Here is a 25,481-nt window from a genome sequence, read left to right as displayed (position 1 = left end):
CTTCGGAAAGAATTTTTACGGAAAATTAACTAACGCACAGAGACGTAACAATATTATATCCATTGCCGACGACGTGTTTCACTCAATCAAGAGCTTTTCAGGCCGGTTGGGATACAATACTATTTAAATAAGTCATTTGATACAACAACAGTTATCATGTGTACGCCTTTTACAAGCCGGCAAAGAATGATTATAATTATACCAGGAATTAAAGAATAGATTAAACATTCGTCAAGTTGTCATCCATTCAACAAAGTTTCATCATGAATACTCTACCTAAACAATCTATTGAAGAATTCGCTAAGTTTTTTTTATATCTTTTTAAGAGGATGACATTTCAAGCTAGCGCTCTTCGTTAGATCTGCTAAACATATAAAAAATACCTTGGCGATTTGTTTCGATATCTGCTGCCTACGCGGTTAACTATATACTAGACCACCGTGACTCGTTGGGTCACCCACTATTCAGAGGTTATGAAGAATTCAAGCTAATTTCAATATTGCACCGAAATGAAGGTTTATGTTGAGATAATTTAATTAAATATTTCAATCCATTCGTGTTATCCATAATTCAAGAAAAGATATTTGATTGTTGATCGGGAGTAAAAGGAAAGACAATTTCAATTTTCAAAAAAGTGAAGTAAGAAGTTTCGTAAAGAGCGCGAACGGTTGTGTGATGTAAATTTACTCATGCTAGAAATTTTCATAAAAAGTGACCCGAAATTATTTCTTATCACGCGGTCTCTAATATACACCATAGTAACAGTTGGGCCCGTTGGGTCACCCACTATTCAGAGGTTATGAAGAATTCAAGCTAAGTTCAATATTTAACGAAATGTGTTTTATTCTGTTTCTATTTTCATTTCATTATAAACATGGTGCTATTGTGCGCCATTTTTGCTGTATTTAATTGCAGACAAGCAAACAATCTCAGAGTTTTAGTATATAGATAAACCTATATGTGGCGCTATCTAGTGTATATAAATTTATCTAGAATTTTTCTTAAAGTGACCCGAAAAACGGTGCTAACTCGGTAACTCGTGGCCCGATTTTAACGACACTTGTTTTATTCTGTTTCTATTTTCATTTCATTATAAACATGGTGCTATTGTGCGCCATTTTTGCTGTATTTAATTGCAGACAAGCAAACAATCTCAGAGTTTTAGTAGTGTATAGATAGACTTCATTTTACAATTATACTTGGTATTGTTTGTTACACTCACGCTGAATTATATTAACCACGTTCTTTGTAAGAGGATTGTTAAATGAGAAATTTATTTTAGTAAGACTGTCACGCAGTGTAGGTGGACATGTGAAGGCAATTGTGATGTAACTGATGTTAAGTTTATTTATCATTCTTCGAAATTTTTACCAAAGGCCTGATATATTAAAAAATGTTTGTTTTTCCTTACATTGTAATTGTCAGGTTGTAGTTCATTAGTAGGTGAGACAGATTGATTATGTTACATGCTGTGTACCTTTTTCTTGGGATAACAGAAATTTTTGAAAATCTTCTCAAGATGTTTAAGTTTTTCATCTAGGTAAAAAGAGGAGCGTATATTATTAGCTCTAGATTTTAGTGTTTTAATAATACCAGTTTTGACAAAAACTGTATGACATTGTTGCGTAAGCGAAGTCACATGACTAGTGTGACGCCACGTTTCTAGAACTATCCTGTACCTTGGCGAATGCTCTAGCGTTTACTAGATATAGAGTAGTCTGGTATATAAAAGAGGGTGACAACGTGACGGGAAGGTAATGTGTGTGCAGATAGTGAGTAATTGAACTGCAGTCAGAAGTATTGTTGACGTTCGTTGATATAGCGTTTGTTTTAGCGTGATTGTTGAAAATAAATGTATCGTAAAGCTGTATTCGGAAAGAATAAACCAGTTTTATTAAGTAAGGATTTGTGTCGCTAAAGTTTCGTCGGAACGAAGTTACGGAAAGTTAATTAACGAACGGAGACGTAACAATATGAACAAAATTTAGATATTTATTTGAATGATTCTCTTTTCGATAAATAGTAGTAGTCAGCGTTTCTGCACCAGCGTCCTTGTGAAACAGAACATTGAAAAATGAACTAACGTTAATGATTTCCACCGAAATTTTATATTGTCAGATTGGTTGTTCAGATAAGAAAAGAAAGTTTGGAGTTCTTTTTCTTAATGGCTCTATAGAAAAGTTATTTCAACTCTACATATAGATATTAGAGATATATTTTCTTTTTTCACCAGAGGTGATACTGAAAAGAGAATAAGTGAAGTAAAAGCCTAATGCATTTTTTGGTTGGAAGTTACTATATGGTGAAGTAAAACGGACTCAAAACTTCAGAGTTACTTCAACTGTTATAAATTTAGCCTTCACATATAATTAATGTTTTAGTTTCATAGCATGTCTTTTTGTTGTTAAATGAGACAGACCAGATTGACTTATTACTTGCAAAGAAGACCACTATTAAATAACTGTCAGGAATTTTTCAAATTAATACCATTATGTTAGCTTTGTTTCAAAATGTTCAAAACTTTTGAGATTAAGTGTTTTAAGTATGAAAAAATATAAACTTAACTCTTATTTTTAAGCATCAGTGGGCCGGTCATGAATAAGTGATTACCTAGAAAAACCGGAACGATGCCTGGGATATATTTTCGTAAACGTTTATTATTATCATTTCCGCGATTTACATTATATTTACCTTGTTATAATCTTTAAATGAAAAAACAACACTTGCATTGGGTTGTTTGTTCACACATTTTACGTAGGTAAATTTGTGGTAAGGAAAACCGCAACTAATATAATAATTTGAAAATTGAAGTGTTTCGGGGTTTGAAGGCGATAAGCATCGATGCCCGGACTTATTACTATTAGTCAGTAAGAAACTTAAATTCTGTTATTTGTTTTGAAATTCAAAATTACTTTAATGTTTCGCGATATGAGGCTTAGTATATACAATATTCATGAAAAAAGTGGCTTAGAATATATAGCCTTAGAGGTAATCGCGTTTTGTAGGATTATTGTATATGCTTCGTAAATGTTGATGACTTGTAAGAAAATCTGTGATGACTACAATGAGGTATAATGAGTGTATATGTATATATATATATGTGAACTGATGTAAAATTCAATTCTTAGCATAAATTGTCGAAAGTATTATATATAAATTAAAGTGCCCTTTAATCTTTTATTGGTTCAGGTAACGTTAGTTCATATCTAGTTTAGTGTTTTGTACGAAGTTAAGCCATCTCTTGTTATTGTGTAATATTTGCCCGCCATATTATTATTAGGCTTAAGTTTTTCGATAAGTTTAGGACTAAGTAGTCTGTGATCGTATACTGCAGAGTAGTTACTAACACTAACAGCATTATATAGACGATCATTTTTGGAACGAAATTTCATTCATAGTATGCATTTATTTCGGTTATTTTGCAGTTAATAAGCAGCAATGATTAGAAATTGAAAAGAAAGTAGAACTCAGAATAGTATAAACCAAAATTAATAAGTTAGAACTAGTAGTACTGCCCCTAGGCCTACTACCGTACCGGTAAGACTAACTTCAAATAGTTCAGTAAGAGTTAGATTTTAAACCAACGAGGTAACGACAGTTAGGATAAGTTCCCCTAACTTTTTTCTTTTTTTAATTGGGGCATGACTTATTTAAGTTTATCCATACAATACACGTTCTGCTCTTTTTTGTTCCATTTAGCTGCATTTGTTACTTAAATTACTGAACACTTGATTTTGTTTCGTCCTTTGAATTGTAATTTCCAGTATGTAGGCCTTCTTGTACTACTTAGTGCTAGAACTAGTACTTTGACTCAAGTCATTAAAGTAGTATAGTAGTAGTAATATTTTACTTAGTAATACTAATTAGAATTATCTTTAATGATAATGTTAGGCTACTGTAAAACCATCAGCATAAAAAACATCACAATCAGTATTTGTTATAAAGTTATATTTGCAAAATAATTTGCTACTGGATACAAAGACTGAAGCAATAAAACCATTATTTGAGGTTTTAATATTGGTGTTCCATGTTCCTCTGTCTTCATAGGGTAATATATATATATATATATCTTATGAAGATTTCTAACAATGCAATTTTAAGGTAATATATATTGCTCGTTTCATCACTTCACACCAAATATTATCAGCTTAAAAAATAGGAGCATTATTTCATCTGGAAAACTTACACATATATCTATTTAAAATTGTATTTTAGAAGAATTCATAAAGGCTCTTAAAAACTGGTTTTATAAGGTGAAGTTCACAATTTTAAAAAGTTGTTCAATTAAGTTTGTGTGATGTTTTAGGTTATTAGCAGGAAGAAAGAGAAATGAAGTTTTATTTTTATCGGGAACATCATATTCATAATCTTAAGGTTTTCGTTATTTGGCCTCTATAACCAGTGTGAGCATTAACACTTTAACCTGATCAAATGCTTCGAGCAACCAACCGAAAATTCCGATTTACCCATCCGATGTTGAAATTATCTTATAACATTTGTGTCTCTTCAGCTGAAAACTAATCCAAACCTTGTTATTATCCACCATATATAAATAGACTGGAAGTTCCATGAAGCATTGTCATTTGTTTTGAAATAAATTAAAGATCAAGAGTAGCATGTGCAAAAAATTATTGATTTAAAGAGTTAATAGTTAATCACTATTATGTAAATGTAAGGAACATTTAGCATAAATTTTGTGCTATATAACCATAAGGTCTTTTACCTATTTGGCATTATTACTGTTTAATGAATCACTTGAAATTGAATTTACTGTCAAAAATATACAGTACAGTTTACTATGTAAATGAATTATGTATAATAATGTCCATATTTTAGTAACATAAAATCATAACACTATAATATACAATGTGTATATACTGTTATTAAAAATTTTGTTTGAGATAGTATTGTTTACGTCATTTCTGAGGATTTGTGGGCTTAAGTCAACTGTATTTTTCAGGTCCTTGTTCTTGTTTTTTTTCAGTAGTAATTTGATTTTGTGAAGTTAGACCTAGATTTCAGTACATATTTTTTCAAAATAGAAGGTTAAGGAATTGAGACAAGCTACAAAGTGCAGTGTTTGATTTTGGATTGCCAAATACTCAAAGCATAAAACAAAAGCATCATGCTGCATTTTATTTTTGTCATTAGTCCTGTAGTAACTATATCGGGGCCTCCAGATCCACCTAGTTGTAGTATGGCTTCAGAGCTGACTATAAGATTTACGTGGCATTCAAAAAGTTCTGGGCAGAATCTTGCCAGTGTTTGTTATATGAGCTTTTTGTATCCACTGAATATGACCTTTAATTAAAATTAGAATTTCTGTTGTTTGCATGCATAGTTTTTCAACAGTATTTCAAAGTAAGCCCATGTAACTTAAGTTAAGACTTCAAAATTTTGTTTTTATAGCTAATCATTTTGGAAACCGCTAACATACAGAGTTACAGAACTGTATGCTGGAGAAGTGGTGACACATGCTGGTACAATGTGAGAAGTACTTCTATGTGTGTATAAAAGAGATCATTTTAAAAAGTATGTTAATTATATTGTGTTTATGTAGTGATGTTGCATTATATTTATAAACTTAATATTTATAATTAACAAGTAATTGATTTAAAAACTTTCAAATCATAAATTTTCTAAATGGTTCCATCTGCTGTTATATCAATTGCTGATTAATATATAATCTAAAACATTTGTTTTTACTTCTGTTTTATTGGGCATCATTACAATGGCACCTGCAAATGCCCTTAAATGCTATTTCATGATGGCTTTTTATAGCACCCAACAATAAAGATCATGATTATTTCTATTAGTGCATGTTATAGGACAGATTTAGAAAAAATTAAAACAATACAGTATCATAGTATTTATTGAAATTCTGTGTGGCATTGTGTTGCAAATTTTTGAATTATGACAACACAGTAACTATGTCCTCCAATGACCCTAATGTCATGTTTATGCACAATGCTGTAGTTGTTCTATTGCCCCCGTGATCTTATATGTATGAACTGTATTTTTGTTTGTGGTACCATACTGTTTATTAAAACATTAAAAGTATTCAAAGAAAATGTGATGATACTTTATCATTTTAAAATATAAGATTTGTTGATGGACTCTTGAAATGTATTTTAGAAACTTTAAATGTGACATACAGCAGTTGTCATTTTGTTGAACTACTTTGTTTCATGTTAGTAGCCATATTCATATTATTTGGTTACTTGTTGCATAACCACATCTTCAGTATTCAAACCTCAAATTACAACTGAAAAAAAAAAATTAACAGTAGACTGTTTGAGAGGAGTTTTCACAGCTCCTATCCATTTTTCCATTACTCAGCATTAATTTATATAGTTAAGAGTTGATACAGAAATGATTGAGTAATTTGTGAATATGTATAGCAATTAAAATTGTTCTTTAGATGAGATATTTTTCCAACATATTACAAGTAATTTAATTCCATCATTTTAGTGTGAAAGTATTTAAAGTTTATACAGTTAAGAAGAAGGCCTTACATATGTTTTATGAACAGCTTTGAATCTTTTTTTAGCAAAATATTCGTATATTCATTTTTTGCAACTTATAAAATAGCCAAAATTTTAATTATTGCATTTTATGAACACAGATATATAATCATTGTAAATGTGCATAAGTGGATTAAACTAAAATGAGTATTATTTCAGGATGGGTGGCTCACAAGGTGAAGGTGAACAGAATAATATGGTAAGTTTACAAAAAGTGTTTATTAGGCTATCTCTTACAAGGATGCATTGAAAAAAGCTCTATGAAGTATTTGTAGTTTGTCATATTACATTAAGAAAATATAAATGTAACTTCCAAAATGATAAGGTTACCTCTCTGCACACAGTAGCCATTCCTCACATATCTGCCTTTGAGAACTTGTGCATTCCACTAGCATCAAGTTATTTCCCACATCCTTCATGCACAGTAGATCTCCATAAGCACTTGCACTTGAAATTAACTTTGTCTGTGGCCACTGGAGACTTGTTGAATGTGGAAGACATTACCACCATAGTTCATTGTGTCGTGAATTTGTTGATGCGTTCTTGCATCTTTTCCTGTTGAGGATAGTGTTCCTCCACCATATCGCTTTGTGGATTTGATTACTTAGGTTTGTTCTTTACTTTCGTTTTCTCCTGTGTCTTTTTATTCTTCCTGTACCTCACTACATCACTCACGTTAAAGATTATTTAGTTTTTCCTTCTCTTTCAGGAATGTGAGTCTGTGTTGACATGTTCCTGGATTAGCTTCATTCCCACTTTCAAATGCATCCTCCTCCTCGCTTCTAGAATTCTTCTGCTGTGGCTAATGGCTGTTCACCCTTTTCCATTCTTGAATACCCTTCTACCCACTTGTGGGACTGACTCCAGTAATACTAGCAGACAATTTTTCCATCTTTGTATTTTATATACCCATTACCTTAATTACCTGTCCTCTCTTTTTCTCCTATCTGAAACCATACACTGTGGTAGGTCCTTTTCAATACCTTGGTTAGCATTTCATCTTCTGCCGTTTCCTTGCTTACATGGTTCCTCTGTTGTTGCGACCGTCTGGGATGTGATATTTTTCTTTCTACCAATCGCCTTCTCCAGTCTTACCTCCTTGATCTTTATTAGGCTCCTTTTCTTTGCCCTGAAGCCTTTGAGAGTATTCATAACCTTGGAGACTTGGGCCAAGGCTGCCTGATGCTATCCTCCCTTCCCTCTTTGATTTCTTGTCTCTTACAGGCTTGTGAGACCTCTCCCATTCATTGACCCATGAATCCTCTACCTCTTTTTCCCATTTCTTCTCTCTCTCTACCACTTCTTGCCACTCCCTCTCCCTTCGGGTTGACTCTTGCATGCCATGTTATTGACCCCCTCCTTTTGTACACAGTTGGCTCAGATCCTGTAGGGGTCTTTTTTTGTTTCCAGACCTTGAGACCCTTTTTGCAGCCAGCTGGTGGGTCTTTAGCTTTACTTCTCATCTCTTCCTCCTCTGTCTTCTTTTCCTCCTTCCAATCTTCTGCATCTCGATGCAACCATATCATATATTTTGGACATAAGGGCCATCAAGAGGGTCTTTTGCTCCTCTACAGGGATTTATTCTCAATATTTTGTTGGCCCCAAAAAGACTGGAGGCTGGTGTCCCACCAGTGACCTTTCCTATCTTAACCAATATCTGATGGTTCTTCAGTTCAAGATGGAAGGGTTTCTTCCTTTTACCCCCAGGCAATGGACGATCATGGTTGATGTCTTGAATACCCTTTTTCACATTACAATTGCCAATCCATACATTGTTCCTTTGTTTTGTTCACCAAGATCAGGTGTATCAGTTTTGAGCTCTCCCCTTAAACATTAGTTCTACGCCTTATTCCTTCAGTAAAGTGGTGGAGACATTTGCTTGCTACATCCACATTCTTGGGCCTCATTTCCATTATTACGTGGAGGACTGGCTCCTCCTTGCCTCTTCCTGGGAGGCCTAAGCTTGGCCATGTCACTTCTTCATAAGGTTGCTTGTCTGAGTTGTTGGTGAAGTATTCCATGCCACTCTTGACTCACACACACTCAGTGGTTGGTCCACTTTGGAGTCTTTTCCAATACGGTCTTGTCTCTGCTTACACAAAGCTATCTCAATCTTCTATCTGACTTCTAAGCATTGCTAAAAACTTTTGTACTCATCACACTGTTCCATATATCCCATCAATTTTGTGCCATTTTTGAACATGTACATATCATGTGACTACTCTCCACCAATAGCATTGTGCCACTTATATTGTTGGCAAAGTTAGCTCCCTCTGCTATTCCTACTCAATTATCACAATTCTGTTTGGCACAAAATTGTTTAGACGTGTATTTTTTCACATGTGGCTCCCGTTTATGAACGTCTTCTTTGCCATATCAAATATTTTTCAACAATTTTATTTTACTGTGTTTGCATTCACTTATTTCAACAATTTTTGTTTTTTTTTACATTTATTTCTTGTTACTGACTTTATAAGAGATCTTAGTATGAATTTGTGATCAATGTGCCAGCTATTGAAATTCACATTGCAGTTGAAAAAACTGCTGTTATGACTTCCCAGGAATCGGGTTTGACTTTATCTGCAGAGGAGGTAAAGGTTTTAATTCACAGAGAGCAACATATATACGTTCACTGGTGATTCCTTCATTTTTTCTGAGGTGAATACAATCAATAAGAAGATAATTTGGACTCTCTTTTTCAGCACCTTATTTCAGTCTTACACTCTACACCTCTTTAGGAGTTTTCATTTTTCACCAGTTTCCATACTGCCACATTATTATCTTTGGTGGAGAATGATTCTTCTCCTCCTTTCTTCCTATTGCTTCCAGTTCTCCCTGGAGATCTGTGGAAAGTTTTTCAATGTGTACACTTCACACATGGGAGAATTTAGTATTTCATTTTATCATTGCTTGGACTTGGGTAAGTTAGATATTTATGTCTTTTGTCATCTAAGTTTGATATTATCACTTTGTTGTTTTAGGTAAATTTAATTGTTTTGCATGTTTGTTAATATTACGTACTTGGGAAGTTTCATGGGTTTGTTAGTTTGTTATTAATATGTACTTTAACTAGGTATATTTAGATAGTTTGTAAGTTACATATCGTTATTACTTGTAACATTAATTAATTGTTCTATCTGAATATTTTTTCATCATTTTAACTGTGCCTTATGATCATAATTTTCATTATGTGTCCTTTGTTGTCTAGGTTATATTTAGGGGAATTGTAAGTTAGATTTTTGATTATTAATGTGATTTCTAGGTAATTTTAGTTGATTTGCGTGTATGTTGTTATTAAATACTTTGTGGACTAGGTAAATTTAGATAATTTGTCCATTTGATATTTATAAGTACTTTGTTAACTAGGTATGTTTAGATACTTTGTACGCTACATATCATTACTACTAGTAATATATAATTCATTGTTCTATCTGATTAAATTTTTTGTATCATTGTTAACTATGCACCTTAGCATCCTATTTTTGTCAGTGAAGGACTTTAATTTTTTTGCTTTTTTACGTTGCTGACATGTTAATTTCTTTTCCTACATTTGTAGTACTAGAAACCTCATATTGCTCTAAGTAGTGTTCCATTTTAGAGCCATACCATTTGGACTAACTTTGGCTTTTTAGGTGTTTTTTGGGTGGTACAAACTCATGCCGATTTTCACTCTCCTCTTCCTTAGGATGATTGGGTCCTGCTTGCTTCTTCCTGTTCACAGTCCAGAAACCACACCCATCTGCTCCTACAAGAAGCAGCACTGATGGGATTCCTGATGACAGTGGGGAAGTCCTTTCTTATCCCCCACTCAATACCCTGTTCATTTGGGGGAGGGGTTTCTTTATTCAAACCTCATTCGGCCCCGGCATTTCCTCTTTGGGTTTGGACCAGGCAGTTCACAAGTCCCTCATCTTACATTTCTTACAGCTCAAGATGTTCTATCCCTTTGGGGATATGGGCTTCCTTGGAAGCTCTCATTCCCATTGGTGAGGCTTATATGTGTTCCCTTTGGTGGACACTCCTAGATCAGTGAAACTTCACCTTGGATCCTTTGAACTACTCTTTTATCCTTCCTTCACCAATTGGAGCCAACCTGGCTTGGTGGTTAGAAAGGGACCAGACCATGGTGGGGATGCCACTTCACCTCTCCCATTTTTAGAGGGTTGTAGTTCTTACCTCAACTCCCAGAAGATTTCTGGTCTATGATTGATCAAGGAGTCTTCTCTCCTTATCACCATTCGTGAGCCTTTGTTGGTTCATTAGCTTTGTCCCACTTCCTCCATCTTCTGCAGGGGAGGTGGTTATGGTACATTCCGACATCTCTACAGTGGTCATTTATATTACAGAGCAAGGGGTACTAGTTCCAGTTGCTTTCAGATCTTGGATTTCTTTTCTCGGCCCACAGTCACCAAATTGTGGTCTTAGCTTGCCATTTCTCTGGCTCCCTGAATCTGACTGTGGATTGAATATTTCTTCCCAACAAGATTATCTTCATGGAATGGTCCCTCGATCATCTAAAGGTCTTTAGATGGATGTATTCTCAGCTGGGAACACCTCATATATGCCTGCGCCACCCACTGGAATACCAAACTTCCTTTTCTTTGGTCTCCTGTTCCACACTTGATAACTCTGGGGGTCGTTGTATTCTGTCAAGATTGGAGGGGGTCTTCATATCTATGCTTACCCTCCTTTTCGATTCCTCTCCAGAGTTTTAAACCACTCCTTGACTTGTCTTACTGGTGGCTCCATATTGGGTGGTGCAACCATTGTTCCCACTGCTCCAACCCTTACTTGTATAGCCTCTCCTACGATTACCTCTGTATCAGTCCTTATTCTGTGAACCTTGGTTGAACAGGGTTCATCCAGACGTCACCACACACTGTCTTCACACATGACTTTTGTCAGGTTGTTTGTCTTAGCTCAGGGACTGATTCTCCCTGTTGTATCTTTCCTTATCCATTAGACCTTCTTCCATGTCCATTTATCACAGGTGGTGGTATACCTTCTTACTTTGGTCTCTTTGATGTTGTTTCTGTCTTTCCCACCCTTCCATTCCTCATCTTTCCCAATCATGTGTAGCTAATGGGCGGCCTTGTTGAACACCTTTTGTTACTTCAGATTTCATATGGTTTTGTTTTCCCCTGTCATTTCCCTTCTTTTCCGCTGCTTTCAAGTCATGAATCCTCCACGTTCCTTTGATTTTCCTAACTAGGATCTCAATGTGGTCCCTTGTGTATCTCCCATCCTCCCTTTGAACCTTTATCTTCATGTTCCATCTACCATCTCTCCCTCAAGACCTATTTCCTACTCCTCCTTGCTTGAAGATGTCATAGATTAAACATTTATGCCTTTACTGTTATCTGCTTCGTCTACCATTCCTCTCATGTCGTCCTATATCCTGACTGGTCCTTCCTCCTTCAGACCTGTGAAGGCTGTTACATCCATTTTCTTACCTTCCATCTCCCACAGGTACTACCATTCTGATCCTGATCGGCTTCTTTGTCTGTTTCACTTCTTATGGTGTTATGTGGCACATCCTGCCCCCTTTTGGGCTTTACATTTCTGATTTTTTTATTTCCAGAAACCCTTCCATTTTCTATGATCTAACTCCTGTCTTGGTAACTGGTTGGATTTGTCAACTTGTTAGACTGGCATATTCAGACTTATTCATGGAAGGTCATCATCTCCACAACAATTCTTCTCGTTAAATATATCATATCACCATGTTTTTGGCTGCTTGTCTTTGCTGTCCTTTGGGAGAGATCACTCAGGCTAGAATGTGAAATACTCCCAATACCTTCATTGCTCATTATCTGCACATTTTGGCTGTATCTTCCTTAGGTCAGTATTGCCTCCTTCCTGTGGTGGTTCTGCCTTTGATTGGGGTAAGTCTTACCAATTCCTTTCATTTATGCTTTTATTTTCAGCAACCCTAGTTTTTACATATATATATATATTTCTAGATATCAGTAAGTTTCACTCATTGGTGGACCGTAACTCGTGAGTAAATCAGAAGGGGATATGTGCTCATTCCTGCCAACCCATTGATTGAATAAATTGTGGTCGGTCTGCTTTTCAAAATTTCTCTGAACTCCCCACTGCATTTGTTTTCCCAATTTTTTCTTCCATTGGAGCACGGGAATCCTTACTAGTTCTCAGTCGCTGAGTAGTGGACCATGGAGGCTCTCTCCTGAATGAGTTTAGATTTAATTTACCATACACACTCATGATTATACAATTGGTGAGAAGTGGGCAAAGATGATTACCCTTCTTCCATTTCTCCTGGATGTTTTTTCCCAGGTGGACAGCTGTTGCTTGGAGCAGGTCCAGCCTATGTGGGATCATCCTTGTAATTATGGGTTCGGGATGACGTCACCTTGTTCCTATGGTTGTGTGCAGTAGAGGCTCCTCTTCTTATTAATTCTGGTTGCAGAAGGTTCTTCCTCTGCTCCTGTGGTAGGATTTGGGGGACTCTGCCTCATAATACTAGCAACAGTACATATGTACACTGTTCTTGTAGTTGGGCATTTCATCTCCTCCTTGTAATTCTGGATGCAGGATATCCTTTCCCTGCATTTATGATTGAGTGATTTATAATTTCTGCTCTTAATACCGGTTACAGATATTGCCTCATTCTTGCAGTTGAGTTGAGGTAATGCCATAACTCTATAATAGTGGGTTTGGTGTGTTGTACTTCTTTCTTCTATGATGGTTTTGGGATTTTATCTGGTTTGAACCAAAAGCTAACTTCCTCTTCATAATTCTGGTTGCTTGATGTATGAAAGTCTGTTTATTTACAGTTGGGGTTGTTGAGTATATAAGTATATATAACACAGTCCACATGCCCTAGCCACTATGTTTATGTTATATTACATCTTTTTTGATCCTCAACCTCCTAATGCTGAGGATGAGTTATGGAACCTTGTCTGTCTGATTGAGGTTGTGCATCTACATAGCTAATTCTGTTTATATTTTGCTATGGATTACACTTCTCAGACAGAACAAGTTGCATTTGTGCACAGATTAATTTCCTACTTCTAGGGCAAAGAGCATACCTGTTCCAGAAGTAGTGAGGTACTCCACTAGTGGGCTTCATTTTCATCTCAGGACACACCTGTTCATTCTGGGTGGTTGCTTATCGCTTGGTTTCAATGTAGTGTGCCTAAACTTTAGCATTGTGGGATTCTAGCTTTATGTGATTGTTTCTTACCTGTTCTCACCGACTTCCCACCTTTCCTCTCCACAGCTGGTGTTCTTCTTTTAGATCCTGCCAATTATCAAAAGTGAGATTGACTGGAAATAGCAGAGGGAGCTAGCTGTGCCAGTATAGGTGGCACAGTACTATTGGTGGAGAGTAGTCACATGATATGTACACGTTCAAAAATGACACGAAATTGATGGGGTTTATAAACTGGTGTGCTGAGCGTGAAAATTTTTAGCAATGGTAATAGGGCAGATAGAAGATTGAGATAGCTTTGTGTGAAAGGAAGTAAGTACCTATTAGAAATACATTTTCAGTGTAAGAAAAATGTTAACTTTCAATTCTTGATTCAGTTGGTCTCAGACTTCTCCCTTTCATCTGCTGGAGGTGGAGCATGTAGTCACCTTGACTCTTGCCCTTCCTATATTTCCTGTGTGAGTAGTTTATCTCTTGGAGACTGTTGCATCTGTGGAATATTTTGTGCCTCTAGGCTGCACTCACATGAAGCCTCTTTGATGAATTTTGAGTAACCCATGGAAAATCCCTCACACTTCTCTGTCTTTTCTTGTGATACTGCCATTTTATCTTTTTAAATACCTGTTTTGGTGGCTAGATAATGCCAATACAATGGTCGGCATCTCACTAGTACTGCCTTAAAGAACAGATGTCACGATTCTCATATTATTTGAGATTGAGGATTTTCTAAATATTTTTTTATAGAATTAAGAAAACTTGAAACTTGTATTAAAATAAGATTTGTTAACTATGTTTTGGTGCCAAGTTTTATTCATTTACATTGATAATAAAGTTGTTTATATTTTGAATGTAAATATAAAAGGTCATGACATGCACATTTTGACCTACCCATTGTAGGAGAGTTAAAAATCATGCTTAATAATATATTTCTTTTTTTTATGTTGTGAAATTTACAAAATTTTGTTGAAAGACTTCTTTTAGAAAAAAAAAAAAAATACTTTTTGTCTTAAAAGCTTAACTTTGTTTTCATTGTTGATCAGAAAGTTTCATTTTATGTATCTAGTCAAATTCACCATGAGATTGATTTTCATTAACATATGTTGATTAAACTTTATTTTGCTAATTAATATAGATTGTAAAAGACACTGCATAAACCTGCAAACATTTATTGCTGACCTGAGATCTAGTATATCAAAATGGTGTCAGGTCAGGCTAAGTAACAGTATTTTTGCTAACAGTAATCTTAGTTGAAATTAATTGATATTTAATAAACATAATTTTTTCATTGCATTTTATGTTTTTAATTATTTATGTTGGTTGAATGTAATAAACCTAACAATATTCAATAAATTTGGATTTGAATTACCCTACTGTATTTGCTAAAGTCTTCCAGTGGCTCAGCAATAAGTCTGAATGCTTATAACACTAAAAACCAGGTTTTGATACTCATGGTGGGCACAGTACAGATTGTAGATTGTGTAGCTTTGTGTTTAACTACAAACAAACAAACTACTTGCTAAACTAATAAGGCTTACCTGATGTCTTATCAAAGAAAAAAATTACCATAATTTTCAAATAAGTATAATTTAAATTTTTTTATGAAACTATGTGAATAGTATTTTACATGAACTCATTTTCAGGAACAAAACGAATACAAAGAAACTATGAAAACATTCTTTGACCTGTTCTTTTCTTATAAACTATATATTAAAATATATTATTATTTCCTACAGGAGCTACATACCACTTTCTAATAAAACTGCAAACTATTACATACACCTCTTTATTCATTTTACATTGATGTAAATATTTTATAGTGTACGACATACAATGGTATTTAAACTTTCCCTGTAGCTATTGTCAAAGCTGATTTTTGGTAACAATTGTTTTCACCTTTTATCACTTCACATCATGTGATGTGAAAAGAGGCCTGTAGTAATAAATCTTCCTAAAGAGAAAGAAAATCAGGAGAGAAACAAGACTAACTGTATTCTCAAGGAATAATAGTTTTTTAACAAATAGAAACATGTGCTTTGTGATGGGTAGAAAAATAAAAAGTTTTGCCAAATATATCATTTACAGGCGATATTCCTCAGAACTGTGTACAAATGTATGTTTGTAAGTGTTTTACCTTTTTGTTTGTGAATTACACTAAATAAGTGTTAACAATGAAAAATATTAATTCTAAAATGTTTCTGAGTAAATAATTATTGAAGTAGAATTATTATTTTTACTTAAGTTTTAAAATTTGATATGCAGGTTTGCACTCAGTATGTGGATGGTGCTAACACAGTGTATTCCATAGGGTGTAGTCATTACCAATTGCACCAGCGTATGGCAGTACAAAAGGGTTTCAGGATGTGAATTCTATCATATGTGGCATTAATGATACCATTCCATAGGATGAAGAAGTTAGTATTGTTGTTAATGCTTATTCCTGCTCAGGTCATACTTCTACCACCACCCAGAGTCGTGTTCCTATGTGAAAATGGGGTGGATCCAGTTCCAGATTCTTTTTAAATGAGAAACAGTCTGTTTTCTAGTGGCACTATGAAGCATGACTTTTCTGTAAAAAAGAATATTGCTTCATGTGTTGGTCCAGTGGATATTTTCTTGCCACCACTGTAAATGAATTGTTTTAAACCTTGATATGAATGGAGTGCACTTCATTATATATTTATCATACTGGTCAGTCTTATAAAGTCTATTCCTAAATATCTGTGTAATGATATTGCATCTAATTATGGCTTTGATCATTTGATTCAATCTCTGAGCTTGTGTCCTGTGACAGTCATCTGTTTGTATTATGGATGAAGATCTTATCTAGGTGTCTTGGCAATCATACTACTGGTTGAGAGGTATTCTACTAACAACACTTGATATGCTTGGAACTGATTTGAAACATCCTACTGTGATTGGGTGATCTTTGTTTATTGTTTTTTTTATTCACATGACTAAAACATTTGGATGTTACCTCTGAGATATAGTAATTGTTTGTGAACAATTTTGCTTGAGTCCTGTGTTGCACTTCAAAATAATGTCTGAGAAAACTGGAAAGCATAGGCTGAACAATCAATTATTTCCATTTCAGACCAAATGACTGATCATAAAGTGCTTGATTTTCATAACTATCAAGTGAGTGGGATGATTCACATTATTTTAGAACAGTGTTTTTGTCTTGCATACATCGATACTGCAAATTCTGACTATTCTTCAATATTTTTTGGAGCAGTGTGTTTTGTGGATGTTACTAGCCTCATTAAATCTTGCAGATAGTTTCACATTTTTGTTTTTTAACAACTGATTTTATTTGTATTGCATTGTGAAGATTTACATAACTGAATCTTTTACATAAAAGTTTTTTAAGCCAACGAAAGCTGTCGTGTGTATTATCTGTACTTGTGTTATATTTTTGTGTGTGTGATATATATTCAGTTGCAATGTGTAATTTATCAAGCATGACAGGACTTGCAATTAGTGGTGGTTAGCTGGTAAAAATCTAGTGAGTTGTAATGTTTAGCCAATGATTACCAAGGGACATTACCAGATGATAATCTAGGCATGATTATGGATATTCAAATCAGTTGTGAACAGTGGTCATTATAGCTGTATGATTAACTTTATTAATTTATTATATCAATAATTGAAATATTTCATTATTGTTTTAAAATTAATTCAAAGTTTTTTAGCTTGATTAATTAGTGACACAACTCACAAATGTAGTCAACTAATAAAAATTAATATTTCCAATAATTACTGCTTTTTTCCAACTATCCAGGTCTGATGTTAGAATATTAGTGATGTAATTGATTAATGAGCCTGACAATTGATTAGCAAATTCTACTAACTGCCCAGCTATAATGGTAAAAATTATTTTAAAAACAAATTGGTTGCAAGCAAAAAACATGTTTGGGGAAAAAATTCACCATGGTAATTGATCAATAAGCTTTTTCCAGTAGCTTGTTGTGCATCTTACTGTGGGATTCTCTAAGTTTAAAAAAAAGTATATATATATATTTCTACATTTGGTATTAGCAAATACAATTATAATTACAAACATAAATCTATAATTTGATAGTATATTAAAAAATATAAAAATGAAAAAAAAGGCATTGCTTCTTGAAAATTCACACCATTTGATTAGTTGCTGTATGTCTGCTAATCCCACTAGTAAATCATTTGTTAGCTTTTTTCTTATTCAGTATGGCTGGCACTTTTGCAAGTAGCTTTAAAGTAGCTGGCAAACATTTCCAGTTGCCAAACATTTTTTTTTTTATTTATATGAGTTATACACACATGAACAGCCGTTGAGACAAAAATCTCGGCGACTCCTTTATTTTTTTAAGTTGTGCAACAGAATGGCATAGTATTAAAATGTATGTAAACAAAGTGGGGGAAATTGTGGAATTGCTGCCATATGTTTTATTTTATGTATTTTGTGGAAAACTTAACCAAACAAAAATTGAACTAATCATTGTAGTTGAGCGAAATTTTATGTATTTTCTTTCTTAAATTTTGATCAATTTAGGTTGCCTTTCCTGCTCTTTCTTATCAGAATGACATTAATGACACACTGGCAGTCAAAGACACAGAAGAGGCTCAGAAGCCTGTGAATGGTATTGTGCAACCTCCTTTCATACCTCCTCCAGATAAACCTCACCGAAATACCAACCAATTGCAATTTCTTTCAAAGGTTGTAATGAAGGCAGTATGGAAACATCAGTTTGCCTGGCCATTTCGTGAACCTGTAGACACAATCAAACTCAATTTACCAGTAAGTATGTTGTAACACTAAAATTAGCTTTTTAATAATATTTTGAATTATTGAGATTGTAATATATTGCATATTTTTGCAAAAACACTTAGTAATTTTCTGGTTGTAGGTGTTTTATTGTATTGCAAAATTGGGAATTTTTTCAGATATTTGTTCATAATATTAATTTTAAAAGAACTATAAATACTCCAATTTAAAATAATTTTCTTTAAAAAAATTTAATTTCTCATCTAGATATCATTGAAATATTTAGCATTTTAGTTACATATATCTTGTAATTAAGATAAACATCAAAGTATAATAAACTTTATTAAGTAGTTAACCTAAATTTTTTGGCATTTTAAATACTAGTCACTGTTTGTCTTAAAAAAATTTTGTATCTCAATCTTTTTTTAATGTGAAAATGTCAAAATAAAACCATGAGAACTGTATACCAAATTGTGGCTCTGTGGTCTTTGGCATTCTGATGTGTATGCCATAGATTCTTCATGCATTCTATTCCATCGTTCTTATAGCCTTCTCTATCAGGTTCCTGCTTTTCTTCCTAAAATGTCTGCAGCATGTTGGGTGATAGTGCATTCTAAATAAAGCCAGGAGAACTGTATGTCAAATTGTATATCTTCTAAAAAATGGTGTAATGAAGCGTAATCATATATGTAATATTTGTAAATGTTGTGGTTTTAGAAATTTAATGCATTCTTTGTCTTTAATACTGGTGATAAAGTTTCTATACTTGGTACCCAAAGCAATTGGCTCACCATAGCAAGATCTAAGAAATGTTCACCTTTTTGATCTTTGATTGTTATATTGTTTGTGGTTCTAAGTTAAACAACTCTCAATAGGCTTTTCAAAAGAGAGATAGAAAAAAGAAGAAAGAAACAGTTTGTATGATATGTCATGGAAAAGTTATGGTAAACATAGTAAAATTCAGGAAAGAGAGGGCTTAGTTTCTAGAGTTTATTATGAGACTTTTATTTTGAGTGATTTGTTACCTGAAATCCAAAGCACTCTTGTGACTGCATAAACAGAACTGTACTAACATGGGTATAACAGATCTATCGGCTTTGTTTTTTACTACTTGTCACTAGCCATCATATATTTGCAATAAACCAGTGAACCTTAGTTTTTGCTTGATGAAACTGTTTGCACCGTCTTCTTTCCACAAACTAAAGCCCGAAATCTGAAATTCTGAACTGATACATAACCTCTTCTCACATCTATCTTTTCCCGATAGAGTGCTGTCCTCTATTTGTGAAATTTTTGCTTTCCACTAGTCTTGAAGCTCCCTCCTATTCTCAGGTTTCCATGGGATATTGCTGCATTGTTGCATGAAAACAAGTGTGTGACAACCTTCCACCAATAAGAGTGTAATATTGTTTCTTAGTCCAGAAGGCTAGCTCTGTACTGATTGTTCAGTCATCACTTCTTGATTTGGCACTTGTGTGTTAAGACATGTCTTTTCTTTCTCTCATGTGAGATTTCTCAACATTTAATTGAAGTATTTACAAAACCATCTGTTGTGGAAACATTTTTTGTTTTTAATTTCAAACAATTCTGCTTTTGCTGACTTTGTAGCTCATATTTTCCACAACATGAATTACACAGAGATGGTCACTTCCATGCTGTCTAGTGTTGAATATTTGGATTTTATTTACTCTAGACAGACTATCACAGTGGAATCGTATGCTTTTTTGTCTGTCAGGGGACATGACAGCTATTGTATGACAGGTAGTGGAGCCTTGCTTGCAGCCTGGGCCTTTTTCAGGCTTTGACACAGACTTCTCTCCTCCTATACTTTTTGTCCGTAAGGATGTGGACTTTTGGCTGTTTTTTCCTGTTGCCTAAATTTACAAACAATTCTGGTGCATACATAGATCTACCTTGATATTCTGCATCCTTCTGCAACTTTTCTTCATAGGCATGTTACCTTATTTCAATCTCTTCTATTTATTATTATTCTTTACTTTCCATTTTTCATTTGGCCCTTTTTTTAGAATATTGTTTTCCTCCTCCTGATATACGAGTTCTTGCTGAAAATTGTTTATGTCTCAACTTCACTTTGGTGCTGTTATGATTAGTCTTCCTTGACACATTTGCACATTTGCCTTGGCTTACAATCAAGCTGAAGCTCTTTTCTTGGACTCCCAGACTTTGGAGTTTTGTCTTCAGGCTTGGGGTTCTGATCCATTTTTCTCTGTTGGTCTTTCTCAAGCTTGATTTTCTTGCCTTTTCCTTACCCCCTCTACTCTCTTTATGTTATCTATCCTTCATTCATCTCTTTTTGAAAGCAATCCACCGTTCCCATGAGGGTTTTTTGTTGGACACTTGTTCCTGTTCTTTTCTACATTGGTTTCTTCTTCTCCCTCAGTCTTGTCCCTTCTCACTTGGTTCCACTGTTACTGGTATCTGTTAGGAAAGGATGCTCTTCTTGCCCAAGTATGTTTACTTCCTTTATATCTCAGGGTCCTTTGTCTGGCTCATTTCTTCTCCTAGTGAGTTTTGGTGGGGTAACTGATTTTTGCCATGTGCCAACATTTTTCTTTGACTACTCTTGTGTACCAACTATCCAAAGCTTCTTCTCTTCCAATTGTTTTCTCCTGTCCTCCCAACTCCTTTCTCTCCCTGTTCTTCCATCCTGTTCCTCTTTTACTGTCTTTTGGTTTCAGTGGTGACAGTCTTGTTGGTGACTACCTTCTGGGCATTGGCTCATATGTTTTTTTGTCTTGTAGTGCATGCCTTCAAGTAACACATTCGTAGCTTGGGATTGAGATTCCATCATTATATGGATGACTGGCTTCTTTTAGCTCCATCCCAATTTGACTTCTCTGACCTTTCTTTTTCTTCAGGAGGTGACTTGTTTAGGTTGGTTAATCGAACTGGAGAATTCTTGTATCATGTCTATCCAGTATCTGGTTCATTTGGGTATGTTTTTTACTTTCCATGTCAGCAGGGCACAGCCTTCTCTGCTGCATTTCAGGCCATAGAGGGTTTGGTTTCTACAGCTCTATCCTTTCTGTCTATTCCTGTGGGAGAGGTTCTTTATCTTCTGGAGACTTGGGCTTCCTTGGAACCCCTTATCCCCTTATTGTGCTCACATGCATTTTTTTTTTACTGTGGACTGTACATGATCAGTAGAACCTCTCTCTGAATTTTTTTTTCCAGAGTGGTCTCTCAATTCTTGTGTTTCTCAATGGTTTCACTTTTGTCTGGGCACTCCTCACATCACTGTCTTTCCCAATTAAGACAGTGCCAGTCTTTTCCCTTATTTGGGTCTCTTGTTCCACATATATCAGCATTAGTGGTGGAAGCTTTCAGTCAAAAATAGTCCAATCTATCCCTTTGTGTTTACTCCCTGTTTGTCTCCTCCCTTGAGTTCTGTCCTTCATTCAAAACACTCTTTGTCAAGTTGTGGTGATACCCTATTGGCTGGCTCAATTGTGTTTTTCTCTGCTGAGCCTTCTGACTTTCTCCCCTCTTTATCCCATTCTCTTCATCTTCAGCCTCATACTTCTTTCTTCATCCAGTCATGTCATCACTCTGTCTTCACATGTGGGATATGTCCATTCCTTTGCAAAACGGTTGGGACTTGCATAACGTGTAGCCTTCTTGTGCCATTCTGTTTGCCTATCCTCCTTAGAACTTTATCAGTGGAACTGGCATATTTATCAACTCTTGTTTGAATATAAATCCTTCTCACCTTTTTATGCTTTTTTACCCCATCTATCTGTATTCTTCACATAGTTTTTTGACCACAGTTGATCTATCTTAATTATTGCTGGTTACTGAGTGGCAGTCTAAACTACTTTTCTGTTTTCCCGTTTTGTTAGTTGTTTTTTTTCTCCATAGCCCTTCCCATTCTTTTAGACTACCTGACAAGGTCCTTGGTGTTGTTCTCCATGCTCTTACCCCTACCTCCCTTTGAACTTTTGGCTTCTTGTTCCTTATACTGCCTGTTTCTTAACTTTTTTCCTCCCCTTCTCACCTGTGATTGTTGGCATTCTGATGTGTATGTCATTGATTCCTCTCACATTATGTTCCATCTCTCTGGATCATGCTTTTCTCCCTTAAATGTCTATGGCTCATGTTTATTCTCAAATTGATCTCGAATACCTCCTTTGTCCTATTCTTGCAATCTATGGTTATTTGTACCACACTTCTTCCTTTCATGGTTCCTGATTTCATCTCTTCCCTCTGGAATCCTTTGTTCATTTGTGATCTTTCTCCTTCTACTCTCACTGGATGGGTCTGATGGCTTATCTGTTTAGCGTATTCTTTGTTGGATTGAGAAACTTGTTGGTGTTTCCAGGTGCTGTATGGTTTTGAATTGTAGTTGACCCACCACATGTGGTCTGAGACATCCTAGCCACACTACACATAAGGCACTTTCCAAAGCCTGATGCATGTTTTGGCCTATGCTTGTATGTAAGCAAAGATTGTACCCTGGTACAGATGAGGTGTGGTCTTCTAGGAGTGTGCCCCTATACTGTTTCAAGATATAGTGTCACACTCCCTGGGATTCTCGCTGGGCACTTTCTGAAGGGGGCTTATCTAGGTAAAATTTTGCACTGGTCTCTCCACCACTTCAACTTTGATTGTAGCTTGATATGAGCACAAGTTGTGTATTATATCAGAAGATAACATTTTCCAACACTGAAAATGTATTTCTGACAGATACTTACCTCTTCTCACTTATTCTACCCTTATTCCCCACTTCCATTGTATCTTACTTTATTGTGTAATCTTGAAGTGATGATTGAACAATAAGTATAGAGGGAGCCAGTTGTGCTATAAGATAGTGTTGCACTTCTGTTGTGGAGGGTTGTTGCCAGCAATATCACATGGAAACATATGAGATTAGGTAGGAGCCTCAAGGCTAGTGGTAAGCAAAAATGTTTGCATGTAGAGGGGAGCACTGAATCAGGAAAAGCTAGATGAGAGAAGATGTGAGAATCTATCAGAAATATATTTTCAGTGTTGGAAAATATTCATTTTATACAATGTTTATGATGGTCATTTTACTGCTTGTGAGTGTTACAGAATGTACAAGTATGAAGAAAGATAGTAACTTAAGAAACAAAAAAAGCTTCATAATAAGAACTTTATAAATCTGTTGTAAAAATCCATAAAATAATCACATTGTTTTAGAAAGTACATATGTTAACAGTTTCTCGTATCTGATTCTTTGTTTGTGAGTGATTATTTTAAATCAATCAGTAAACAGATAATTAGGGTAAAGGCTGCTTTAGGGGCAGATGAGAATGAGAATGCTGGGTTTATAATGGTGCACAGTAGTGAAAAGGTTTTGCTTATAGAGACAGGTTCAGTTAGCATTCAGGTACCAGTCTTTTAATAAATTTAAACCTTGCTTCTTGCAGTGAAGAACAAGATGTTCAAGACGTTTACATCAGTGTTTTACCGATAATCGGTTCAGCAATCGGAATCAGGCTGATTATTGCATAATCAGGCAGCAATCCTAATTGGTATAATTTGTTGAATTTCCTAATCGCGAAAAAGCGATTGCCGAGAAATTAAAAATAACACCACCCAGGCCACTTTATTCACAACATCAATATTCTGATTTGTAAATATGTTTACAATCCACAACCCTGTACTTTTCCTTTTTCTTTAAACATAAAACACAAAACATTATTCACCCTAGAATAAATTATCATCAGTTAAAATAATCTCTGTTTCTCATTTATTTACATAAGTTGATATCCAGAATGAAAGAAGGGATAAAAAACAATGCTCAGCTCACTGTGAAACACACTCATTTCTTTATGGACTATACATTACAATACATAAATTACAAAAGAAAACATTCCAGTGCTGTCACTTTATTTGACTATGGTTGAAATACTCAATTTGTTTTAGGAAGTGGTTTAGTTCAAAATGTGTAGAGTGATAGCAAAAGTCTTTGAACTTATGGTTGAAATGAATGATGATTTTAGGCATTGAACCTCAATAATTTGTTTGTCTCTCACAACAGTCACATAATGTTATATATTGATCATGTACTAGCTACAAAGTCAGTCCCCATTTTTATTTTTCACTCATTCAAATAAATGAAAAAAGAGATTGTAATTTTTTTTTTTTTGCATGGCACATTTATTGGTAACTTCAACCATTTAAAATTAAATAAAGCTTCAAAATATATTCTCTGTAGTCATTACAATTTTTAAGGTTAAAACTGTCAACAATACTGCACAATGACATCATCAACTTTACTGTACGTAATTGGAATTGAGTTGATTGTGAGATATAATATTCTGCAGTCAATGATTTTCGATTGTGACATGATTGGTAAAACAGTAGTTTACATATTAGAAATATTTTCTCATTAAATATACCAAAAAAGGGTATTTGTAGTTGGGAACATTTAAAGACTAGAACTAGAATTTGTTTGTCAGGTATTGAAGTATTTTCAAGAACAAGACACTATAGGGTGTATTCGCATTTTAGTTATTAGTACCAAAAAACGTTCATTTTGGTAGTGCATGCAAATGATTTGGTAAGCTGCAAGTCAGTAGTGCTAGCCCTTTTGAGAATGTTCTCTTAGCCTTGATGCTTGGATGAATTACTTAGCAGAATCCAAGGCTTAAATGAAAGATTATCAGGGATGTTCTTAGAGCAATGGTTGGGCTGTTTGGACCTCTGGGATAGTTTATAGAGTAAGGGTGAATTATATGTTACATATTGGTTTCATTTTAGCAGTCTAGGTAGTTAGAATGCTTGTGGAAGCTCTTAAAGACATTCAATAAAGCTAGTTTAAACGAAATTTGTGTGTTGGTGAGGGTGCTTGGGAAAATGGGAATAAGTAAAGGATAGGTAGAGCAACAAGGGCAAAAGCTGGCAAAGCAGTAAAAACCAACAGGCCCAACATTTATGATATAACTTTGCAAACTGCATATATGGATGGCAATTCATATGAACTTTAGTCTCTCATTGTCTAGCCCAGCTGATGAGTTTTGGTGTTAACTCTTTCAATACGGGGTTGGTAAATGTG

The 25,481-nt window shown here is 34.8% G+C and overlaps 1 protein-coding gene across 1 annotated transcript in view; it reads left to right on the top strand.

Annotated features, from left to right (window-relative positions):
* The first annotated feature begins 2,869 nt into the window (after positions 1–2,869).
* Positions 2,870–25,481, top strand: part of LOC106461739 (bromodomain-containing protein 3-like) — a 79,170-nt gene continuing 56,558 nt past the window's right edge. Inside the window, 3 exon segments of the mRNA XM_022388763.1 lie at positions 2,870–3,069; positions 6,684–6,723; positions 18,230–18,475. Of these exon segments, the coding sequence (XP_022244471.1) occupies positions 3,056–3,069; positions 6,684–6,723; positions 18,230–18,475 (300 nt within the window). The 5' untranslated portion in view covers positions 2,870–3,055.

The sequence above is a fragment of the Limulus polyphemus genome, unplaced genomic scaffold, assembly GCF_000517525.1.
Source record: "Limulus polyphemus unplaced genomic scaffold, Limulus_polyphemus-2.1.2 Scaffold1021, whole genome shotgun sequence".
Classification (NCBI taxonomy): Eukaryota; Metazoa; Arthropoda; class Merostomata; order Xiphosura; family Limulidae; genus Limulus; species Limulus polyphemus.
The sequence above is the reverse complement of the archived record's forward strand: the minus strand, read 5'-3'. Positions and strand labels throughout refer to the sequence as shown.